We start from the raw sequence: 24,605 nt of genomic DNA on the forward strand, positions 1-24,605 counted from the left end.
CTAGTACAAAAAATAAACAAAACAAGTATGTAAAATATATATTTGAGTCTTGCCTCATAAATTATGTGAACAGAATTTCATTTTTTGGGCTAAAGTCATGGAAAAGTAATTTCTTACAATTTAAAGACAAGACAAAGAGTTATCCACAAATGTCTGCAGACATATATAGAAGATTTTTGGACTTTACCCACAAAATTCTTCCTATTCATTTTATTGCCAGTGTGTCCTTTGAGGTATTTGGTATTACACTGGGCACTTTGTCTAACTCGAACAACCATGTTTTCCAAACAATCATATTCACATTCCTTGGATAGATAGAACCAAAATGAAAGCAAAACTGTCTGCGTGTCGGTGTTTGGTAAGTATTACATCACCTTTTAGGTATTTGTGTAAGGCGTAAACATCTATGTTACCAAATATACCACAAAGACAACAATTTATTGGTGACCTCATCATTTCAGCTTGACCAGCTGACTGTGAACCTCTCAGGACACTCCACGCTTTTCAACGTACTGAGTGTGTTTTACATTAAGTCTACAACATTCCCCTCCGCTGCCCCACTCCCCCACCCCGAGTAATAACCATTAATTTCCCATCATAGTTTGTGTTAATTAAAAAATCTACAGGTTTAATTGCCGTTAAATGTAACGATGTTAGATCTCATGTTCATGTGTTCAGCTCCACCCATCACCAGCTCGTTACGCAGACTTGCTGGGTTTAATCAGATAGAGAAGGAAGACACGTCTCTAATTATCTGCTCCGCTTCATCATTTAATCTTAACTGAAACAGCTCTTCGCATGTGCTGCAGCCTCAACTTCTAATATGTCTTTGCTGATGAGAAGACACAGCCATAAACTGTTCTACCAACCAAATAATTTGTTTATGTATAATTTTGCCGTCTTTTTATTCAAAACTCATTATTGTATATTTTTCAGAACCTGAGAGGGTATCACGGAGAGACTTTTAGATTTTTTCACCATCACCAGATGCCTCTCGTGTCAAGAGCGTGGGCTTCTGTCAATGCATCACTGGTTGAAGTACTAGTACGCTTGCTTGCAGTATGAAGAGGAAGAAAATCTGATTAAACAATTAGTGTCAATTAGCCCCGACCAAATCATTCTACAAACAATTGGTCTCTAGTGCCCGGCTTAATTACAGGAGACTTTCAGCTCCTTATCAGGAGCCATGTTGCCTGTGATTCATGTCGGACTCACGCCTGTCCCTCAAGCACCATCAATTATCCACCAGTAAACAAAACACCAGGCAAAAAAAAAAAAAAAACACACACACACACACACACAGCTCCAGGTCCCAGGCCTGATTAGCATACCTCTATGTATGCACGTCAGCTGTTGAGCAATGAGAAGTGACCAAAGCAGGGATGTGATCAGATGAAAAGCATGTTAAAGGATGAAGAAGAGATGATGATCAGGAAAAATAGAGCCTTATTATGGTCTGATTTGGATCAAAATCATAATGTTTTTTCAAGCCACGTTGGAAGCAGATTCATAAAGTCCCCTACCAAGCTGAAGCCCTCACACATACGTAATTAATTTGATTATCTGGACTCTGGTGAACTCTGCAGAGATGTGCTGTTTACTTTAGAGTTAACAAAGTGTGTGCTAGCACAAACATCTAAAAAAAAAAAAAACGTGAGGTTAGTGCCCTCGATATCAAGACACAAACACTCACACGTACACACCAAACATCCTCGGTGCGCAAAATGTGTGAAGGGGAGCGACAGCAGGCCTGATGACATGTTAAATTACCCTGGTGATGTATAGCTTAATGAACCCCTTGTGTTGATCACGCTCCACATTAATCAACAGCCATGAACAGATTCCCTTATTTTCTCAATGCTGCCTTGATAAACTGCAATTTCATTTAACCTTGGACAGCAACTTTAATAGCTTCCACAGGACAACTGTCAATACTTCCCTGGGTATACAGTGATTAAATTGCAAGGCGAGAAGTGTGTCCCAGCTTCCTCCTCATGCTCATCGTGCATCTCCCTCTCCTCACGCTCCTTCCCCGACCGACCCCCTTTGCTTCAAATCACAATTTATACTTTCACACTTGCGGTCTGTGGTAAAAATCAAAGGATCAAAACTGACAGTTCATTGCAGTTTGTTGTGGTTTAACTTTTCGTACGAATGATTTTAACATGTACGTTAACAATTATGAATTCATTAAAATGAATATATCTTCCAAGTGTTACTTACTGATTTCCCTTTATGTCAATCCATAGACATAGTGGCTACTTTTACATGTCAGATAAATACTAAATTACAAATTGTTAACTTAAAAGTTTATAGTGAGCTCCAATGCAAATGTTGCTCATTTATCTGACTTTTCTGAACTTTTCTGCTGTCCTGCAGCTCACAGGATGGGATAAAACAAGGTGGTGACAGGCAAGTGACCTGAGCCCCGTCATAATGATTTTCTGTGATATCCTCCACCCTTGTCAATTTAGCATAAATTATCAGCCATGAAAGGGCTTCTGGCTGATTAAAACCAATTGTCTGGGTAGGGAAGGACAAGGCAACCTCTTTATTATATGATAAACTAAGTTAATGGAAGAAGACAATCTGCCCTCTGGGAAATCGGGCTGACTCTTAATTAAAGCATTGTGTTTTTCCTGCTGTATAGGAACACCTGTCTGTTATTCCAAACACGCCGCTTAATGGAAACTTTAAAAATAAAGAGATACTTAGTTCTTCTTTCTGCGCCAATATCTGACAAGACAGGGATGGAAGAAAAAAGGTTGGGTATTTCTGAAGCAACGCGCCAATCAGACGATACTCGCTAACAAATAACGAAACTGTGTGTTTTAAGAGGCTTGTTTATCAAAAACAAATGCCTGACACTTCATAATTACACTCGATGCCCAAGCAAATTATCACTTTTGAAGAACATGTCTCATTATCACATGTACAAATGAGAAGACTCCAGTTTGTGTGTTACACGCTAAGCACTACAGGCTCAGTGTTGTTATTCAGTTCCGTGTGCGCTCAGCGAACAATACAAGTTTGCCTTACTCTTGTGCTCCTCGGATGACATAACAGAAAAGCAAACATTTCTCTGTCCTGCGCCTCTCGTTGGCTTCCTCCACCCACACTTGAGAGGTGACAGGCGTACACCCGGACTTCCATTATTATCCAACACGGCAAGAATGCCTCCAGGAGGATAATTACTGAAACTTGAAGAGCCAGGGCTAATCCTAAGTACTTCACTTTGTATGACTGCCTCGCCCGCCTGTCTCTCAGGCTGCCGCTCACTCTGACAAAGTGCAATGTTGGGCTCAGTGAAAGTCAATAAGAAGACCTCATGGCCCACATATGCAGCAGCAGTCAAGCCAAATGGTGGCAAAATACACTGTTATCAGTGTTTATCATAAACAGCGTTTGTGTGAAACTGTAATCTATCACCTCAAGCAAGCAAACAAGTGGTCTGGGACATACTGATCATAACATCTAATAAGGCTATGCAACAAATTTCCAAATAAATTGCTAAACTCATTTAATTTTGATCATAAATAGGCAGTCTTTGGGTGGCTGAAGAAGGACTCTAACAGTGGAAGGAGGGCAGCACTGACACCCACTATATAACCTGAACTATAAAACCTCACTCAGAGCATTTCACTGCTTCTGCTGCTGTCAGCCAACACTTTGACTGACAGGTGCTCAGACAGATCATTAGCACCCTTTCCTGACATAGTTGCGTGACAAGACCCATCACACGACACCCACTGTAATTGTGAGGATATTCGTTATTTAACATACAATTATCTTAATACAGGGAGACAAATTATTCCCATCCAAATTACCATTTACATGGTTTCCATGTAAACCATCAACATGGCAACTGCGAACAAAGAAGCCACTGCCAGGGGTTGTCAGATATAAAAAGCAACTTTATATTAAAGCTTTTAATCAGCCCAGATAGCGCAGCAGACTGAGTCATGATTTTAATTCATTTGAATGGGATAAAATCTGACCCGCAAGAAGTGATGAATGGCTCCTCGTTTGAATTTTTTGTTTCAGCCAGACCGAACTTGAAAGGCAGCAGAAAGTTTTTGGTGGCTTTGTCCATTCATCCCGAGAGGAACCAGAGGCTACCGTCCTGCCAGACAAAGCCAGGAACAGCTGGCTGATCGATACCCGACAAAGGCTCAGAGGTTAGAGCAGTCAAAAGATTGTTAACTAGCCATTTTATTTGCCAGACATTTATATCATTGTTTATGGTTCAGCGCACCCCTTCAGTATGGGCCATGATGCACACCTGTGCTTGGAACTGTCTCAGGGTCTCTTGACCTAATGGGCACAGGAAAAAACAAGATAGATAGATAGATAGATAGATAGATAGATAGATAGATAGATAGATAGATAGATAGATAGATAGATAGATAGATAGATAGATAGATAGATAGATAGATAGATAGATAGATAGATAGATAGATAGATAGATAGATAGATAGATAGATAGATAGATAGATAGATAGATAGAGGTTCTGTATAAATGTAGATAAATGTGTTTGTGAAGCTGTGAGCATGCACCGTCCGGGATTGGACTGTTAGTGCGCATTCCTGCAAATGCATGTGTATGTTTGTGTGAATAACAGTGTTGGTGCAGCATGCACTCCAGCCGGTAACACATGGCTTTGCTGCCACCACTCTGGCTCGTGTTGTGAGTGCCCCTGCAGGCTGGCAGAGAGGGGAGACCCTCTCTGTGGCTCACCCAGGCGGAGAGGGGCTTCCTGCACATCTTTTGTCACACCATTTGGGCTCTTGTGTCTGTGGCTGCCCTGCTCCTCCGGACCCACTTGGCAGCCACTGTGCAGACGGACATCTGCTCTTTCCAACCTCCCGGTGAATAGAGAAAACAACCAACAGACCCTGCTGTCTTACTCTATGCTCTATGCTCTCTGCACCTTTGCTGAGCATCCATTTACACAGTGAATCTATCTTTTAAAATAAATACATATATTGTATATATTTTTATTTTTGTTTTCCTGATTAATGAATCTATTTTTAATAATAATAATAATAACTACAGTAATAAGACTATACGCTGTCTTAGCCACACTGCTCTCCTAATTGCTGGTGAGCCACAAGTGATTATGCTTTTCTCCAGAAAAAATCCTTAATAGCACTGCGGTCAGATTATTGAGCTGCTTTGTAAACCTTCACATTAAAGTACACTTCTGCATCTATGGCCTGACTCCCTTTTCCCGGTTCTCTAAGCAGAGCGATTCTGGAGCACGCAATATTGAACACACTTTGTTCATGCTCAGCGGCCCAGAATAACTCGGTCATTATGGTGGCGAAAGGGACAGGTTTTGAGTTTGATTTCATGATGGTAATATAGCCCATGTGTGTCGGAGAAGAAAGCCTTCAATGGGGACATCTGTTCAATGCGGCTTACTGTTACAGCCGTGCGATAGGAACAACCTGTGCGCACCATATGAACCGGGACCGACCCTCTCACTCTTACTGAACGCAACAGGCAACAAAAGATTTTTTTTTCCTCCTTTTTTGGAGAAGAAGTGACCTAAGAATACATTAGATCGTTTGGGTTTAATATCTCTCCAGCCTCTGTGGCTTCAGGAACTAGATGCTTCAGTCGGGGAGTTATCACACTGACCTCTGACATCTGTCTTGCTGGTATGATCACTGGGTAATTTGTCACCAGAGGCCAACACGTCCCCTGTCCATACTTTGCAGTGCAAATGCGCAATAATCGCCCAGTATAATACATGAGCATTATTTTGAGAATAAGAAAGGGGGGAAACGATCATCTCACTCACGAGGTTCAACTGTTTTACAAAAATAAACGTGAATTACACGTACATATAATATGCGTTCGGGTACATGAGAGGTAAACGCGTAGGGGGGGCAGTGGTTGTTTTTTCCCCCCAAAGTTATTCCTAATTGAATTGCCAGTGTAACATTTATTTGGCAAGGTCCACAATCTCACCGGCAGCGGTGGATGTTGTGTTTTCTCTGCTGAGAGCGAAACGTGGAGGGTCAATCAATGCACTGCAGAGCGGAGAAGCACGGTATGTAGGTTTTATTTCTCCTCGTCACATTTTATTCGCCTCGAACACGATCACACAATATTCGGATGATTTTTTTTTCTCTAAAGCTGGTGTGATTGGTTCGGTTGAGGGAGATAAAAAAATAATAGTAATAATAATGAATGACCAAACCCCCCTGATACGGCTAATGCGTTACCTCCAACGTCCAATTAGTTAAGATGTCTGCATTTGATATTTTTTAATCGCTCCTTTCATATAAATTAACGATTAGAATAAATATTTTTAAGTGTTATGTATCGCCACACATGTCGCCAGGAATATTAATTAACGCTTTTCGCCTTCAGTGTGAGAACAAGCATTACCACAACTTAAAACCTGGGATAGATGTTACGCGTAATAAGTTGGCCGAATTACCTCTAAATGTTGGTAAAGCTTGGCAACTAAATAACACTCTGTGCGATTATTAACTAAGATGCAACATATGTACATATTGCTGATGGGTTATACGAGGTGAAGCAACATCATGAATAATTGTAACAATTTTAAATCCTTCTTTTAAAAAAAAGAAGAAGAAAAAACACCTGAAAATAAATCCAAAAAAAAAGAAGCTGTTGTCCAATCCTAGAAACACAAGAATTAATCAGGGAGTCCATCTATCACACTGTGTAATAAAGGAAGCGACATGGGTTAGGCAGATGATTTGATGAATAATCCCTGGTCGTTTTAATTAACTTTTCCCTGTCCTGTAATGACCAAGCTGGTCAACAGACCCGGTCAATAAGCATGTTAATATCAAACAAATAAAACTGCGGATGATTAAAAACCTCCTGCGTTATTAAATTTGAAATTCAAATGAAATTTATGCTTCCCGCGCACACTGCATGCTAATAGCTCCAACAGAGAGTCCAGGGTTCAACACACATTTTCCCTACAGGTTCTTATTATGTAACATGAGCTTCCTGTATAGATTTTTACAAAATGTCAGCGGGTAAAGTAATGAACCTATTCAGTGCAACCTGCGTTATTTTACGCACGGAGCTCCATCACTTACTTTAATAAATAATTTAAATGAACTACAATACACAAATTCTCAGTATCTCCTAAAATAAATCTACAATTCTGTTTTATTTGTTAATATAAAGCCAGCAGATTTTCTGAAGTCAGGATCCCCACACGTCTTTATTTGCTGTTTTAAACTAACACAGCCATGATAAAATGAACCATCCCTCCCGTGAACGATGTGCAGTTTTAATCAAAACTGTCAAGATAATTGAACACAATTACAGTAAATGCGAAAGTTGGAGACGATCTAATAGAGGTCCGACGCCAGAACAATGCACCCTTTATATCTTCTGTAATAGTTTGTGTATATTAACTCTTAAGAAGTTAAAACATGTTGAATCCCGCGGGGGCAAAATTGCACTAGTGTGCACGGTAATTGTCTGATATGAGAAAGATGGAGAAAACTGTGGAGAGGTCCTTGTAAAACACGCACTTAAAGCTGCAGTGAAATCTGTAAAACATAGGCCGAGGACAGAGTGAAGTCAGTCAACTTTTACGCACATGTACATTTTGGGGAAAAGAAAACGCAGAAAACTTTTTTTTTAAAGCTTGCGCTTCAGAACGCGAAAGGCTTCTGAAAATGGAAAAGAGGAGTTTGAACGCACTTGGTCTACTACATCGCGGTGTTGGTTGCCTTTTGGTGGAGGCGGCGGAGGCGATGGCGCATAATTTGCCAAGCTTTTTATTTACTACGCAGCATCCCACATCGCCAGACACGGGTCATCATTCCTCCTTCTTTAAATTTATGGAATGTGATGTTCTGTAAAAATTTCAGTAAGTGGCCCCCTAATACCTCCTTCCCAATTCACTCTCATTTAACTTTACCTTCCTTCCGCTGTCTTTTATTATGGAGGGGGCGGTGGGGTGGATGAGGGAGGGGAGGTGGGAGGGTGGCGGTGGGGGAGTGGAGAGCTGTCTGAGGCGCTCTATTGATGACCTCACGGTAGTATGTGGCAGTGCGGCGGGACGAAGCCGCTGATTGGTCGCCCGTGTCACAGCGGCACTTCAAAGCCGGAGAGGAGCCTACAATTGTGGAAGAATGGGCGGAACACATCATTGTATTGCACACCTCTAAAAAAACAGTGCTCTGATTCATAAATATAAAAAGATCCTCTGAGGAGGGCTGTGTTTTTGTGTGATGGCAACTTCACTTCTAGGGGTGAGTCTAAAGGACTTTCTTACTGGTTTAATTAGTTCTTGTCATTGTCCTGCGGAGGGGGATTAAACTTACAGCGGTCGCAAAGTAGCAGCAAAGCCAGTGCGTTGGTTATATTTCCAGCAAGCGGTTTGTATGATAAAGACGAGTCTCTGTAAACTGCATATAGGCTCAGTTTGGCGGTCACCGGCGCTCAAAACACGCATGTTTTCCCTGCTGTTCCGTTTGGCATGCATTTGTAAGCGCCTTCTGACGCATTTCACTTGTCTACTTTCTGTTCATCCAGGTAGGAAATCAGGATAATTTTCTCTGTTGATTACCAAAACTTAAACAAAAATACAGCTTATTAGTCATCTGCTAAAAAACAGGGAAACTGTCTCTACTTGAACGCTATTTTCCGATCCGAAAAGAATGCCTTAAAATGCCTGTAATTAATCTGTTTAACTTGTAAGTCGCTTACATATTTTCTTGTCCTTTCAGGAGGAGCCGAGGTTAGGATCGACTCCTTTAGCCATGTTAGCTGCAACATGTAACAAAATAGGGAGTCCGAGCCCTTCACCGTCGACAATTTCGGATAACTCCTCGTCATTTGGAAAAGGTTTCCACCCCTGGAAAAGAGCCGCTGCGAGTAGCTGCAGTCTCGGATCCGGCCTGTCCGGTTTCGGGGTGTCGCGTAATGGATCTGGCATCTCGGACTCTTTTGGCAACAACAGCTCCACCGGATCCAGTGCCTTTTCCCTCACGTCCGGTACCTCGTCTGGTTCACACTTTGGAAACGATTATTCGGTTTTCCAAGCATCCGTGTCGAGCAGCTCTCAAGAGTCCAGCCACCAGCCGGTCTTCATCTCAAAAGTGCACACCTCAGTGGACAGTTTGCAGGGCATCTATCCGAGAATGAGCGTTGCGCATCCTTACGAGTCCTGGTTCAAATCGTCTCATCCCGGGATCCCCACGGGAGACGTTGGTACCACCGGAGCCTCTGCATGGTGGGATGTGGGAGCGGGATGGATTGACGTTCAGAACCCTAATGGAGCAGCAATACAGACGTCCTTACATTCCGGTGGACTCCAGACCTCCTTGCACTCTCCCCTGGGCGGATATAACTCTGATTACTCGAGTTTAAGTCACTCTGCTTTCAGTACAAGTCCATCTCCACACCTGTTGACAACCGGCCAACACCTGATGGACGGTTTCAAGCCGGTGTTATCCTCTTATCCCGACACAAGCCCCTCTCCATTAACCGGGGCAGGAGGGACTATGCTCTCCGGGGGTCCACCTGCGTCTTTAGCGGGGTCTCCGAGGTCATCTGCCCGGCGGTACTCGGGCAGAGCCACCTGCGACTGTCCGAACTGCCAGGAGGCGGAGAGACTGGGACCAGCGGGCGCCAGCCTCCGGAGGAAAGGTCTCCACAGCTGTCACATTCCAGGCTGTGGAAAGGTTTACGGAAAAACCTCGCACCTAAAGGCGCATTTGAGGTGGCACACCGGCGAGAGGCCGTTTGTGTGCAACTGGCTCTTTTGCGGAAAAAGGTTCACTCGCTCCGACGAGCTCCAGCGACATTTACGCACACACACAGGGGAGAAGCGATTCGCTTGTCCGGTGTGCAACAAGAGATTTATGCGTAGCGATCACCTGAGTAAACACGTAAAAACTCACAGCGCCGGGGGATCTGCCGGCTCTGGCTCCGGGGGCAGCGGAGGGAAGAGGGGGAGTGATACCGACAGCGAGCACAGTGCACCGGGAAGCCCTCCATGCCATTCCCCAGACCTGTTGCACCCACCTGAGTCGGCCCAGGGAGTAGGCATGAACGGCCTCTAAAAAAACTCCCCCACTGAAGTGAAAACTGTAAAACAGCAAAGTGTCGTGATGGAATTGTCCGAGAGGACATGAAAGTGGACATACTTTGGTGCATCATCATTGTCATTTAATGAGAAAATCGGCCTCTGTGTTTCTTTGACTCTTTCCAAGTGCTTAAGACGTCCAATTGAATAATTTCATAGCCGTGCCATCAGAAACTTCTCATCTGCGGTGTTAAAGTGTAGTCAAGTCCTTGTGTGACACACTGTGGGAGGGCACGAGCAAAACTTTTTATTTTTCTTATTGTTTTTCTTTGCAGCCCGATCCTGAATACGCCTGATGTTTTATTTGTCCGATATAAGACGCGAAAGACAGAAAACACTGCTGTGAAAATTGTAGGGCCTGAAAAAGTTGAGCAACTGCTGTCATGCATATTGTTGAAAACCAAACACTGGCACTTTATTATCGAGCAGGGGAAACTGTTGCTGTCATTGTGGATGGACTGCTCGAAAGGAACAAATACCTGTAGAGTATGGCGGTGAGACACGGGACGTGATGATCCCATTTAATAAAGTGATAAAGGAAGAGCAGGTCATATATATATATATATATATATCACTGCTATTCTCTTCGCAGCCTACACTATGTGCGCCAACTTTATCACTAGGCCTGTTGAGGTTACTTAGACTTCGCTGCAAAATGTGTTGTATATAATTACAAATGTAGGTTAGAATAATTACAGCCCAGTGTAAAGGTGAGCAATGTATTTGTCCAGGAGACGATTTTGTATAGGTATTTCTAGCTGTATATGGACTCTAGTAAATATTTGAAAATATACGGAAATGTACTTGGATTTTCTTTGACATGATATGAAATGTATTGTGGGGAGTTATATTTAACCACGACTTTTTCTCGTATTTAGGGATCTATCATTAGGCGCACTTTGAATTTATTTGTAAAGTTTTGAAATCATTTACTGTTTACCCACTCGTTTAATTTAAGTAAGCATGTTGTAAAGTGATTTTAATTTTACAATGATATTTTTTTCTCTCTCTCTCTCTCCTTCTCTCTCTTTCTCCGAGAATGGCTTTTTATGTGAGCCACTCAATAAAGTCAGTATGAAATCAGAAGCACCTGATCGACTCAGTTTGTTGGATTGCTGAGTCATTTAAAAAAAATTGTAAACGCCTAAAAGAAACTCATAAATTACACTTTGCCTTCTTGTTACATTACAAGTCCGTGTGTTTGCCATTAATGTGAAAAACTGTAGAGTTTCATGATCTCCGTAACGGCCTCCAGCAACACCGGGGCCTTGCCCACATCTTAATTTAAATTTCAATAATAAAATGTAACAATTATTTAGAAACGGGGAGAAAATTCAGTGTTATTTAAAAATAAAATCGATTTAGCCTGAAATAACTCATTATCGTAAAAAAAAAAAAAAATCTGTTAAGCAGAAAAATTCAACCTCTTAACTTTTCTGAGGACGCGGCTTTACCATTAAACCACCGTTTATGATGAGTTAATTGGCGTATTGTAAATACCCGCAGAAACACACTGTAATTAGCATTTTTATTTTGTATCACTCCTGCTCTTCTTTTTTTCATTCTTTAGTTCCATTCAAATATCCAAAATATTTTCATCCTCAGGTTTTCCCTTCTCACTGGTCATTCTTAAAACACTCGTTTTTCTTCCTTTTTTGTAAATGTTACTAATAAATGCACAGCAGGTTGAGTGCCTACGTTATTTATTTTTGCCTGTAAACATTTAGATCTTCTAATTAGGACAACGCGCGTAATTCGTCTGCGGAAAGTTTTGTTTCCCTTCAGGCTGGACTTAATTTGACCTCATTTCAAGTCAGAAAATTACTTAAAATCAAGATTCGAAGCAAAAGCACAAGAAATCTGTGGACTTTTCCATTCAGATGTGCTCATTTACTTTACTTGCCTAACACAGAGACTTTCATTTCATTTAGTTGAACATCGTATTTCATGTCATTACAGCTGAAAATAGAGACCGTCTGTCTGTCTTTTTCTTTTTTCTCTTTCTGGTTTCTGGGTTTAGGCGTCAAATCTTAAGAGCCGATTGTAACATACAGTGTGCGCACTGACGTAACATTTCCCATCTTCTAAACTGTTTTTAAAAAGTGACGCGTAGGTTAAATAATATAATAAAAACGGAATTATTTTGAGGTTTTTTTTCCTTCGGATCTCTGAGAAACAGCTTAACCTTTAAACTTCTGCAAGGAGGCATTGAATTTAAAGCGCTGTAGCGCCATCTAGCGCTATCCTGCTCAACCGACAGTATTTAAAGACCAGCCCTGGATCATCCTGATCAGATTTAAAGCTCTGATTTATTTTCACTTCGTAGAAAGCATATTGCGATGCCTTGAGCAAGCTATCTAATATTAAAGCATGGTTACACTTATAATTGTTGATGCCATACTTGTAGATTAAAGATTTAGCCTCTGATTTCAGCTAATCGTCTAATCATGGAATATGTCCTTTTGTAAGTTTACCCACCTCGTCCTCATGAAGTGCTACTGAATCTTCAGACAAGTGGAGACAAAGTTCTGCCTGAGACAGTAGTAAGACTCCTAAACATACTTTGTACTTGTAAACAAGGTTAAAGTGATCATTTAGAAAATAAAGTCCTTACACTCACAGCTGCTCCGCTTAGCAGTACACGAGGACAGCTCATCAGAGTGACTGGATATTTTCTGGGTACATCAAACTCACAGTCTCCAGATGTTTTGCTGACATGATCTGAAAAAGACTCACAATAGCAAACAGACTCAGTTTCATCTGCTTTTCAATATTATTTTCACATACTTCCACACTCATTTGCACATTTTCATAGGAATAAAGTTGCTCTGCTGTGGTCCAAGGATGACAGAAAAATGAAACGGAGGAGTTCACAAATGATTGACTAAACATATCCTGCTTTTACTGGGTCCATGAATCCCCAAAGTGCTTTGGCATGTGGGACTTGAATATAGAGACATTTAATACTACAGCACATACACAGCTTACACCAAAGATTTTGTAGCTGATTTATACGTAGCTGGTCTGCTTAACAAATGTTTATGCAGCCAATTTTCCCTTTAAGCATAATATTTAGCACTTTTTAAAAAAATTCTGGCTCATTTAGGGACTAATTTTTAAAGAGGTGGTAATTTAAAAAAAAAAAAGAAATTTATTTTTATTAACCTGGCATTAAATTAGTTCAACATTGTATTTGTGGCTTACCATATTACTGCAAGTTAAGTTTATAAAGTGATGCATCTTCATATTTATATTAAAATAATTTTAAACATTCCAGTCAGAACACAACAGGCTTGTAGTTTTAAAAGCCGCCTCCAAAATAATCTAACCAGCCAAAAAGTGATCAGTTAATATGAGAGGACTCATCTCAGCCAAACGTTTCAGTGCACCACTCCGTGTTGTCATACCATTAGCACCTTCCTAGACTGTTGTTGCATCGCTTGGTCCTCAGAGGAACGTCCCACCGCTGGCCTCATTTGAATTAAGCTGGCCACAGGAAGTGCACGCATGCCAGGATGAAGAGGATTGGCCTGCCAACTGTGGATGAAGGCCACAATAACAGCTATGGTCAGAGCACACAGTGTGTTGGCAGCCAAGTTTATCGTTGATCCGGTCACCTAGAAAACAGGAAAGAAATAATATTATGCCAATGATGCTGAAAATTTGCATCAATTAAGGAGGATAGATAGACAGATAGATAGATAGATAGATAGATAGATAGATAGATAGATAGATAGATAGATAGATAGATAGATAGATAGATAGATAGATAGATAGATAGATAGATAGATAGATAGATAGATAGATAGATAGATAGATAGATAGATAGATAGATAGATAGATAGATAGATAGTGAGTGAGTGAGTGAGTGAGTGAGTGAGTGAGTGAGTGAAATAATATTTTATCTGCAAGGTTAATCTCCGTGTTTTCCAGATGACACATTAATTCAAAAAGAGACAAAAGTATGTACATCTGTGGATATACATGAACCAAAATAAGTACAACTTTAGAGAAATAGAAATTTCACCTTTAGTACGGACAAGGTTCTTGATTTAACATTTTTCTTTCTTATTTAATGAACATTTGAGCCGTAAGTGAGACCTGAGCCACAACCCTCCATTTTTTCTTGTAATCAAATGGCTAAACTTCCATTAAAAAACTTAACCAAAGTTTCGTCTTTGCTGTCATTGGACAGCAATTACTGTCTTTAAAAAAGAAAATGCCAGATTGGAACTCATGCACCTTTTCAAATCTGTTACTCCCTGTATTTCACTACTTCATGCTTGAAAATTATTATTTTTCTCTTACAACCACTGTTCACCTAAACCTTGAAAATCACAGATTTGTCTTTCATATAATCTCATTAGAGCAGTTTTGGATCATTAAAAAATCAACATACAAACAACTTTACCCAACTTCATTGTTTGAAACAACACACACTGGCTCACCAGTTGTACGGTAGAGAAATGGCTCCATCAAGTGGCACGATTTTGTAAACATTAGACATCCACTTTAATTCGGATTTCTAAACTCAAGTGTCTTGGCCATGTTTATGCCAAAATATTCCTCTCAGGCTAAAGTAATTTCTTTAAAATTCAAGGATCTAATTCCTGCTGTAGCTCAGTTACGATACATTTCATCCAAATAAAAAAAGCCTCTTGAGAAACTACAGATTGTAAAATGCCCAGTGAAGACCTTTGCAGGCAGTGTACAGACTTTTTGGTCCATATGTTTTTGGACAATTATTCATTTTTTTGCAATTTGCCAAAAAAAAAACCCAGATCCGATTGAACGGTAGACTTCTCAGTTTTAATTCAAGGGGTTTTACACAAGTATTGCAGTTTAGGAACCACAGCTATTTCTATACACAGTCCTCAATTTTAACAGGCTCAAAAATAATTGGACTATTGTCTGACAAGCATGCAGCTCAAACCTGTTTCCTGATTTTATCACAGATTAAGCCAGAGGTCCCCAAAGTGTGGGGCCCGCCCCCTAGGGGAGGGGGGGGCGCAGAGCCATTGCAGGGGGGGCGCGGGAGCTGAAGCAGGAGATGAAGCATCGCCAAATATGTTTCCAAACCAACTTCCTTCCAAGCCAAAGACTAGAAAATATGGTGAAGCATATCTTCCCTTTGGCTTCACCTGCACAAGTGCCAAGGTAGGTCTCCCCTGCAAAATTAGTTTCCCTGCGTCGGGAGCACGCGCTGGGCTCTTCAAATCACAGACAAACAGTATCCCACATTCTTGATTTTTAGTTCACAAACACTTCTTGTAATAACTACTCCTGACATTTTGGACATGTTAGCTCTTTATGCAGTAAAGTTACAGTGGGATACAAATAATATCAGGCTGATCCTGCCGTAATTTGTTCCCCCGGTTCAAATCACGGACAAACAGTATCCCACAGCTGTTTATGTGTCTAAACCCATTTTGCACAGAGAGACATTTTTTGAAAAATGTATTGACAGCAATGTTGAATATTATTACACAGGAAAAAAAATAACTACACGTAAAATAATTACACCGTGACGCCTCTGTGTGTTTGGAGGATGTGTTTGTGTGTGTGTGTGTGTGTGTGGGGGGGTGGGGGGGGGGTGTTAGGTGGTGGTTTGTAAAAAAAAGGGGGGCCTGGCAAAAAAAGTTTGGGAACCACTGGATTAAGCAGATAAAAGATCTGGAGTTGATGCCTGTTGAACTTGTATTTTGTATCTTTTCACTGGAGCTCTTAATATAATGTCTAAAGAGATGTTGGTGATAGTGAAAAAGACAATGATTATATTCAAAAAGCAAAGTAAACCAACCCGATTGGCAGCCGAAACTTTACGAGGGCCAAATCAACAATCTTACAACAAAGGAATGCACTGGCCAACTCAACAACATCAAAAGGCCTGAAAGACCAAAGAAGAAAACAAAATGGCACAATGGTAAAGTTAAAACAACTTCCCAACATCCAAGTCAAGAACAAGAAGGTAGGGGTGTCATTGTCAAGGTCTCTAACCAACGAATACCTTTATTAATGTAAATACCAAGAGTTAACAACATGGTGCAAAGCACTGGTTACACTGAAGAACAAAAAAGCCATCCATCCATTTTCTTCCACTTGTCCAATTCAGGGTTGCCCATTCCAGCTACCATAGGACAAGAGGTGTGGTACACTCTGGACAGGTCACCAAGTTAATCTGTGCAGAGTTTTTTTGTTTTGTGTAGACAGACAACCATTCACACCGATGGGCAGTTTTGAGTCACCAATTAATCTTTGGACTGTGAGAGGAAACTGGAGTACCCACAGGGGACCCACGCAAACAAAGGGAGAACATACCAATTCCACACAGCCCGATGGTGGAGTCTTCTTGCTCTAAGGCAATGCTGCTAACTGCTGCGCCACCATGCTGCCCACTATTGTACAATGTACAGTTTTTTTGTTTTGTTTTTTTAAGTAAAGGATTTTTTTTTATATTAATTTCATTTTTTCATTTTTTCATATTCATTTAGGTGGAACATCTACAACCATTCTAAGAACAGATAATGTGCCAGTAGGAGAAAAAAACAACTTTGCACAGATTAACTTCCAAGATTAACTTCATATGTAGAAGAAAAGGAACTTCTTATGATGACAAGCATACCACATTGTCTGTCAAACATGGTGGAGAGTGTTATTGCATGGCAAGGGCAGGTATGGCTGCTGGTGGAACCAGGCCTCTAATGTTTATTGATGATATAAGTGCTGATAAAGCAGCAGGATGAAGGGTATAGGTCTATATTCTCTTCTTACAGTCTGCCAAATCCTGCAAAAACCAACTGGACAGGGCTTTGCAGTGCAAATGGATAATGGCCCAAAGCATAATGCAAAAGCAACCCCATCAGACCCACACAGAACAGGATATATGAAGGAGAATGCACTGCATTTCAGTAAAATAGAAACATGAATATCACTAACAGGTTTGCAAATGTTTGGTACTTAGACCTATACACTCTGTATCAGCAGATGATTATTACCCACAGCAAAATCCAAGCTACAGCAACCAAAGGCCGTTTCTTTTTTTTACTTCCAGTGTCATAATCTACTCAAGAGCGCTTATTGCATTCCTGGAGAGTTGCTTGAGGATGAAAGGGCTTACATCAGAGACCACAGGCCAGTCGAACAGTTCTGAGGGAACATTTCAGCTTTAGCAGGATATTCAGTAACAACAACAATAACAGCCGGAAGATTCCTCAAGTTGTAACTTTTCATACACGTCTACTACCGAGCTCTGCCTTTATCTTATTTCTATGAGCGCTAAATCATCTGTTTGCTTTCATTCCGGTGCCTGTGTAAGTTACACTGTAACTTATCCTTAAGTTTGTGCTAACGATTAAGCGCCTTTTATGTTGTTACTCGAAATGCAGCGATAAAATGTCACAGCGAAGACCGTGGAAAAACAGCAAACACATTCATTAAAATGAGAAGCACGAGAAATGGTAGGTTTTCTGTTGTTTTTGGCTGAACTACACACTGCGTGACTTTCACGCGTTGCAACCATGTAAAAATAATATAAATATATAATATATATAAATACAAAAAACCAGTTCTGCTTCTTCAGGCTGTGTAAATTAACCTGTTTTCATGTCGGTGCACCAGCCTGTCTAATATGTTTTTGCAACCCCTATAGCGCTTATCAGTCAAGTCACACTTACATCGAAACCACGAGTATCGCTCAGTTTCATGTGTAGTACTGTGCGTAAACACTATGTTGCATTGTGGATATTGTAGGCACTGTCTACCTAAGGCCACGCCTCCTCCGGGATTCCGGTAATAATTTAAACTTCCAGTCCCAAAATGCTTAGTGGCCAAAAGCAAATAGAATAAGAAGAAGCTGTAACGTGAGGAGGTCGGGCTTCTCGTTTTCACGCCCTAAAAAGCAGCGCTGATGATACTGGATCGACCTCTTTTCTAGCCAACGAGCTGAAGGAAATCTACAAACATCTCGTGCTGACGGTTAGATCAAACTTTGCTTTCTTTGTCTCGTATCTAATAGTTTTTCGTCTTGGTGTTAATATTAGGAGCACTCAGACGAACAGCCGAGGCATTCGGCTTTATGACTTTGTCGCTACTCAGTGAAGTCTACACCTGTTCAGGTGCGAAACTGGCAGTGACGCGTGTCTTGGTGTTGTAGATGTGGTTAGAGAAGCTGGAGCTGAGGGACTTCATGTCAAAGTGTTTCTAATCGGATTGTGAATGAATCAAATATTTGCTTGATAGTGTTTTCATCTGATCAGAGGGGGGAAAATGGTAATGTCCGCGTGAATTTAATTGGAGCTGTTTGCTCAGCCTCGAATAATTATGGAAAGGAAATGCAATGCATGTTTCTTCGGAAAATACACGGTCTATAGTACAATAGGACCGGACTTTGATCATAGGAAGAAGCTCTTTGTGAAGTGACTAGTGTGTCATAGGCTTGACAAGACCAACCTGTTTTTGTGCACTGGTGTAAGAAACCACATTATTAATGACTGACTCACTGTGACAACTGTTGAATGGGTAGTGTCATTTTACGCAAACAAGTAACAAACTGAAGAGTTCGGGCAGTTTGGAGCAGCTTTCTGTAACAAACTGAAGCTTTGCTGAAACCCTGGGGCCCATTCTGCCTGATGAAACACCTGTGAGACAGAACAAAGCTGTAGCTTTACTTTTATTGTGAAGGTTGTTGCCACCTGTCACAACACTTTCAAATTCATCTATATTTATAGATATTTGTAGGGCTGCCACTAGCTTTTATATTAAATCCAAACTGGAAGTAAAATAATGGTAGCCCATTAATAAAATCTTAATGGTGGGGTAATATTGTGGAAATAAAGAGACAGTAGCTACATAATACAATTTAATTAGCATTTAATTACCAAGTTAGAGTTTGAGATCAAGCATGGTTTTCAGCAGAATTATATTAGACAGTAATGTGTATAATGGGATAATAACTAGATGTAATAATATGGAAACAAATGCCAAGAAAATTTTAATTCCAAATATTTATTATCTTCGTAATTAAATTGTATTGCTTGGTTATTATTTCCTTAGTTCCAGATTATTTCTTGTTTTATTTGAAAAAAAAGAGCAAATATTCAAATGTTTATAAATATTTCGCTTTAATAGTGGCTTAATTGTCATCTGATTGCTGCTCATTTTCTGATGATCAGCTGATTTGCAGTGGGATTCCTATTATATTGTTTGAGGAATAATGCATTACGTCCCAAAATAATGAATCCATGTTTATGTTTACAGATGAAAATATGGCAGCTGAAAGAACCAGGTCCTTCCGTCGTGTTGGGAGTCTCATGCGGAGTAAATCCGAGGGCACCCTGATTGATCTGACTGACAGCGCCCCACCCAGCAATAACTTGAATGGTAAAATGCTCGGTTTCAAGCTAAAGTCACCTGTGCTTTGAATTTGAACATGTTTTATTAATGTTAACCCCTATCTCGATTTTCACAGGTGGGCTCGTGTCAGGACAGACACAAAACTCTGACTGGACATTTTTGCAGTCAAACATTTCACTTTCATCTCAGACTAAAAATCCTTTTTGGAACAAGATATCTGCGTCAAACCCTTTCTTAGAAGATATTGTACACATCGGCACAGACAAGCATAGTTTTGACTCATCAGATTTACAAGAAGACCATAAAGGGCATCAGTACACAAGTAACGACGATGCCATCAGCACTTCTTCCGATGAAGGCAACGTGAGCAACTTTCTGGAGAGCAGACAGAACATCAGCAACAAGTCTGGGAGATGGAGGAGTACTTCACACATCATGGATGATATAGAAAGAAAGGTGCCGAGACAGGAGAACGCCTTCGCACCAGCCGTGCCGGTGCTGAGTCCAGATTTTGAGTGGCTAAAGAATGACAGAGAGGCCTATAAAATGGCTTGGCTGAGCCATAGGCAGCTAACACGCTCATGCCTGGACCTGAATGTGATTAGCCAGAGCCCTGGATGGGCTCAGACCCAGGCCACTAACTTTCAAGTTATCTGCAAGATTGGCCATGCTGGCGGCTCAGTACAGCTTCCGGAGTCTGGTATTACCATCCATATACCAGAAGGACATGTTCCTCCTGGAGAAGTCCAGGAAGTTACACTCAAAGCAGTGCTAAATCCTCCCCCTGGACTCAACAACAACTACATGACAACCATGAGTCCCCTCGTTGAGGTGGTTCTCAGCAACATTAACACAAAGGAAACTTTGTCCCTTGAGATGAAACTGTCAGGAGAGGTGAAGAGTGATGATTCAAGTCAGGTGATGACCACTTTATACGGGCTGGTGTCCAACAAAAGAACAGGCCCTTACAACAGATTGAATGACTGTTACGTTCAGAAGAATACGATGCAGTTGAAGCTCCAGGATCTGAAGACACACTTTTTTGTGATTGCAGTTGCAGAGGCCTCTGTACTGCAGTCTCCGGCTACATCAGTCTGGGATTACCTTGACCGCAAAATCACAGTAGCAGTTTATGGTCCCAGATACATCCACCCATCATTTAAGATCGTGATAGTTGTCTGTTGCCATGAGGACGTTCCACCAAAGCTCCCATTTTCTGATATCTGCAGAGGCAACAAATACCTGCCTCCGGTTGTGCTGCAACTTTGGGGAAAACATTGCTTTAAACCAGACAAGCTCAGCAACCTTCATGTTGAAGTTGGCATTACTGACTCGATGTTTAAAATCAAGGCTGAAGACAAAGTGAAAGAAGTGAGAGAAAGTCAGCTGAAAATAGGGACAGTTTTGCATCTGCCAGTTGCATTATCTAGTTCTAGTAATACAGACATGACCCCTTTTAAACTAGATTTACAAGTGAAGGAATCAAACAGTTCAGCTATTGCAGATTTTCAGGTGCCTTCCCCTCCTGCTGCACCCATCAGATCAGAAAAGCGAGCGACCAGACAGATAGAAAGGCCGGTCAAAATGACAAAACCTATTCCCATCACTGAGGAATGTCATTCAAATTTACCAGAATTCACAGACAGGCCCGTGAACATGCAGTGCTACGGTGTGGCCCTAAAGTCTGTCTTCCGTCAGCCACGTGTAGAATATCTCCTGGAGTACTTCAAGGGTGACACGGTGGCTCTCCTTTCCAGAGATCCAGTTAAGTCTGTGGGAAACTCAAAAGTCAAAGAGTGGTATATTGGATTCCTCCGAGGGAAGACTGGTTTGATTCACTGCAAAAACATAAAACTCATAACTAGGGACCAGGTGATTGACTTCTATGACATTGAAGTGACCACAGAAGTCCTTCTGGAGAACATGACACTGCCCTTTAAGAAACTTACTTACATGTACTCTGCCATCCAGACACTGGTCACTGAGCACATTACCAGCTGGAGATGTCTTGCAGATGCTTTAGGGTATAGCAAGCTGCCTCAGGATGCACTCATACGGAGGCATGCTGAAACTGAGCCTGATAAAGTGGCGTGCATTCTGGAAAAGCTGAAGGAAGACTGCCACACTGTGAGGGGCAGGAAGTTTCTGCATGAACTCATCGTTGTAAGTACAGGAAGTAAATAGTGGCCTTGTTTTTAGTCCATTTTCATTGTGCTTGCAACATGCTAGGTTCATCCCGATGTCACATTAGTGGCTGGCTAATACTCATGATGCCTTGTCTTAGATCAATGCTGAGAGTGTTTGTGTTTTTCCTCTGGTCTATAATAGTTTATCAATATATGTTTTGTTTTTTTTTGTCTTTGTATGTTGACTAATCTTTGAGTTACCAGCTATAAAGACTTTCCTTCTCTTTAACTTCATGAAGTAGCCAGCAAAAAAATACACCAGAAATGTGCAATTAAGTCCCATTTCCACAAAAATGTGACCTAATTACAAAAAAAATCCACAAACCTCATTTGATGTTGGAACTATTTTTTTCTAAAAACTACAGTCTTCACACTGTGAAAAGTAAGCATGGATCTACCTGATCTGGAACTACATCCCCCTCCGCTCACCTGAGCAACATTAGGTCGCTGCAGGCTTCCTTTAGCTGACGGCTTTGGGATGAACTATCCCTTTAAAATCCCCTCTGCTTTGCCTCACACTCTGTTCTTTAATTGCTTTCATTATAGCTAATTTGTTTTTTTAATATGGTTGTCAAGGGCCTGCTGAGGATGGATTCAGTGAGTCTCGTGGCCCAGCTCATACAGAACACCGTCATTCTGTCCACTGCCGTGGAGCTGGGAATTCGATGGCGGGAGCTCGCTGAGAAATTGGGAAAGTTCTCAAGCACACAAATAGCTAGGTATGAAGCACCACATCGAGGGAAGAATGGTGAAGTCGGTCCCCAGGTCAGTTAAATGTTTTGTTTTAGCAGAGTTATTCGAAGTTTCACATCTGACAATTAAGAAAAGAATAACAATGTGTTCTGTTTCAGTCAATGTGGAAGCCTGCCTATGACTTTCTGTACTCCTGGAGTCTTCGCTATGGAGATAGCTACAAGGACCTAATCCAGGATCTGCACCTGGCCCTGGACAAAATGAAAAACCCTGCCACGAGACATTGGAGGCACCTGACCGGTGTGCTCATCACAGTGAACTGCCTCGATGTCTTTCGAGCCTCTGCTTACCCAAAAGCCTAAGCCTCCTCTTCCAGCAGTCAAAACATCCTTTGTTACAAGGTGGTGAGGTTCGAATGATCCTGTTACATATCTTTTCTGGTTGTCTTGTGGCTTTGCTTACTTTGTCTCAATGTTCATTTTCTGCACAGAGCATTAGAACCGATGCTATTAAAACTCACACAGCTACATGCATTATATATTAGAACAGCTAGCAAACTGTTGAGAAAAATATGAGAAAATTAAAGTGCGATGTCTGTTATAATGAAATGCCACATATCGTTAAAGTAATTTTTCCTTCTGTCAAATCTCCATGAGGTTAGCCAACTACCATCAGGTGTCCTGGGTATTAACAATGCTCCTGATGTGTAATTATGTGTCAGATAAAAGATAAAAGCTGCTCATGAGTCAGTTAAAACAAGTCATTAAAAGCAGAACGAGTCCAGAGGCACTCTGTTGGTTAAAATTAAAAAAAATAATAATAAAAGTTAAACAAATCGACAAAAGAGTCTTCACTGGGGTCTAAGAGACTCTGATGAAGACTCTATAGTCAATATGTGAAAAGGTTTTTTTGTTTTCTGCTCCAACTATTTCATCTTTCTATAACTTTTCTATAAATGTTTTCAAAATTCTAACCAACAGAGTGCCTCAGGACTCCTTCTGCTTTATTTGTTTGTCTTTTTATTCCTTTGCCTTTCAGTCGAAAGGTAATTTTACACAAATTTATATTATTAAAAATTCATTCCCAATACACCTGCTTTTTCTACACCTTTCAAGACGTTTCCACCAACAGTTTTTGTATAAGCACATTTTTATCTATTCTTGTATTGCATAGTTATTGTAACCAATAATTGGTGAGTTCTCTAAATCGGGATCCACAGCAAGGCTCCTCTAAGTGTTTGTATCAGTGGAGTTTAAAAAAAGTTTAAGGGTTTTCTGTAATATAATGTAAAGTAGCTGGATGAAACCGATAAATGTGAACACTGTTGCAAAAAAGAAAAAATCTAGGGTTGCATTTCTGAGTCCGTGAATGAAGTGTTAGGTCTGCGTGCTGAAAAAAAAAGCGCACGACCAAAGTCAAAGTACCCTGATGCCAGTAAATAAACTGTTAAGGAGCTACTATACATGTAACTTAAACTGTTGCTTTCTTAAATATTAGTGCTATTTTTATAATGTAATGTAATATTTTAGACATGCACAAAAACAGTACTTTTATAATGTATACATTGTAATTGCAGTGTCTTCATGATTCATAATGTAATGTTGTGTTTTTTTGTCAAATTTAGAGTGGTGCCATGTACAGTACACACTGCCTTCAGTTTTGATACCATGTTGTATGTAAAAAAAAAAAAAAAAGAAGAAGAACATGTGAATAAATATAAAAGATATAAAACTATTGTGATCATCTTTTGTTTTAATATACAGGTACAGAACTCCGATGATTGCATCATAACAGTAAGGTCTTTGTGCATTCCAGTGATGAAAATAGACAGACAGATAAAGATAGATATTTTAACAACATTAGAATACTTCAAAGCTTATATGTGTTTCCTGTTTTTCCAGTTTTAATGAAGTCAAACAGCACATCTTGTGTGTCAGTGTTTTCCATTGATCTTCTCTTGCTGTTTGCTTTTACCTGTTTGTTTAAGCTAGTTTCAGTCGAAAGCATTACGTGCCGGTTCTCAGTTAAACAGAGAGCAGAGAACGCTGAATTGACTTTCCTTTAGCTCACTGATTGCAGTGCGGGAAAAGTAAATCAAGACAGGAAAGTGGTATCAGGCAGCAGAGTGAAGTGCTGAGGTGATTGTATAAGACGCAACAATGCTTTTTCTAAGGACTGATAAACCTGCGTGGGATTAATTTAGCAGGAGAAATGTTACAGGTAACATTAGGAACAAAAGACACAAATATCTATTGCAGACAATCACAAGGCAGCAACT

At 40.7% G+C, this 24,605-nt stretch overlaps 3 protein-coding genes across 3 annotated transcripts in view; 2 read left to right on the top strand and 1 right to left on the bottom strand.

The window, feature by feature from the left end:
• Window positions 1–17,800, bottom strand: part of abcb5 (ATP-binding cassette, sub-family B (MDR/TAP), member 5) — a 38,254-nt gene extending 20,454 nt beyond the window's left edge. Inside the window, exons 1-3 of the mRNA XM_039619525.1 lie at window positions 17,771–17,800; window positions 13,505–13,714; window positions 12,712–12,828 (exon numbers count right to left, since the gene is read on the bottom strand). Of these exons, the coding sequence (XP_039475459.1) occupies window positions 12,712–12,828; window positions 13,505–13,714; window positions 17,771–17,800 (357 nt within the window). The remainder of the gene's footprint in view (window positions 1–12,711; window positions 12,829–13,504; window positions 13,715–17,770) is intronic.
• sp8b (sp8 transcription factor b) lies at window positions 8,146–11,176 on the top strand. Its single transcript, XM_031746275.2, has 2 exons — window positions 8,146–8,259; window positions 8,737–11,176. Exons 1-2 carry the CDS (start codon window positions 8,239–8,241, stop codon window positions 10,072–10,074), a joined length of 1,359 nt encoding a protein of 452 aa, XP_031602135.1. The 5' UTR covers window positions 8,146–8,238; the 3' UTR covers window positions 10,075–11,176.
• A 141-nt stretch (window positions 17,801–17,941) lies between the features above and the next one.
• Window positions 17,942–24,061, top strand: macc1 (MET transcriptional regulator MACC1). Its single transcript, XM_031746264.2, has 5 exons — window positions 17,942–18,071; window positions 19,353–19,475; window positions 19,564–21,611; window positions 22,211–22,399; window positions 22,486–24,061. Exons 2-5 carry the CDS (start codon window positions 19,361–19,363, stop codon window positions 22,687–22,689), a joined length of 2,556 nt encoding a protein of 851 aa, XP_031602124.1. The 5' UTR covers window positions 17,942–18,071; window positions 19,353–19,360; the 3' UTR covers window positions 22,690–24,061.
• Window positions 24,062–24,605: the final 544 nt, after the last annotated feature.

The sequence above is a fragment of the Oreochromis aureus genome, linkage group 11, assembly GCF_013358895.1.
Source record: "Oreochromis aureus strain Israel breed Guangdong linkage group 11, ZZ_aureus, whole genome shotgun sequence".
Lineage (NCBI taxonomy): Eukaryota > Metazoa > Chordata > Actinopteri > Cichliformes > Cichlidae > Oreochromis > Oreochromis aureus.

What these genes read in the sequence shown, in the direction of transcription:
- macc1 (XM_031746264.2), top strand. Translation starts at nt 19,361, where the DNA reads ATGGCAGCTGAAAGAACCAGGTCCTTCCGTCGTGTTGGGAGTCTCATG. An exon ending in ACCCAGCAATAACTTGAATG is followed by an intron (nt 19,476 to 19,563) that starts GTAAAATGCTCG and finishes CGATTTTCACAG; the next exon opens with GTGGGCTCGTGTCAGGACAG. An exon ending in TTCTGCATGAACTCATCGTT is followed by an intron (nt 21,612 to 22,210) that starts GTAAGTACAGGA and finishes ATGGTTGTCAAG; the next exon opens with GGCCTGCTGAGGATGGATTC.
- sp8b (XM_031746275.2), top strand. Translation starts at nt 8,239, where the DNA reads ATGGCAACTTCACTTCTAGGG. An exon ending in TGGCAACTTCACTTCTAGGG is followed by an intron (nt 8,260 to 8,736) that starts GTGAGTCTAAAG and finishes TTGTCCTTTCAG; the next exon opens with GAGGAGCCGAGGTTAGGATC.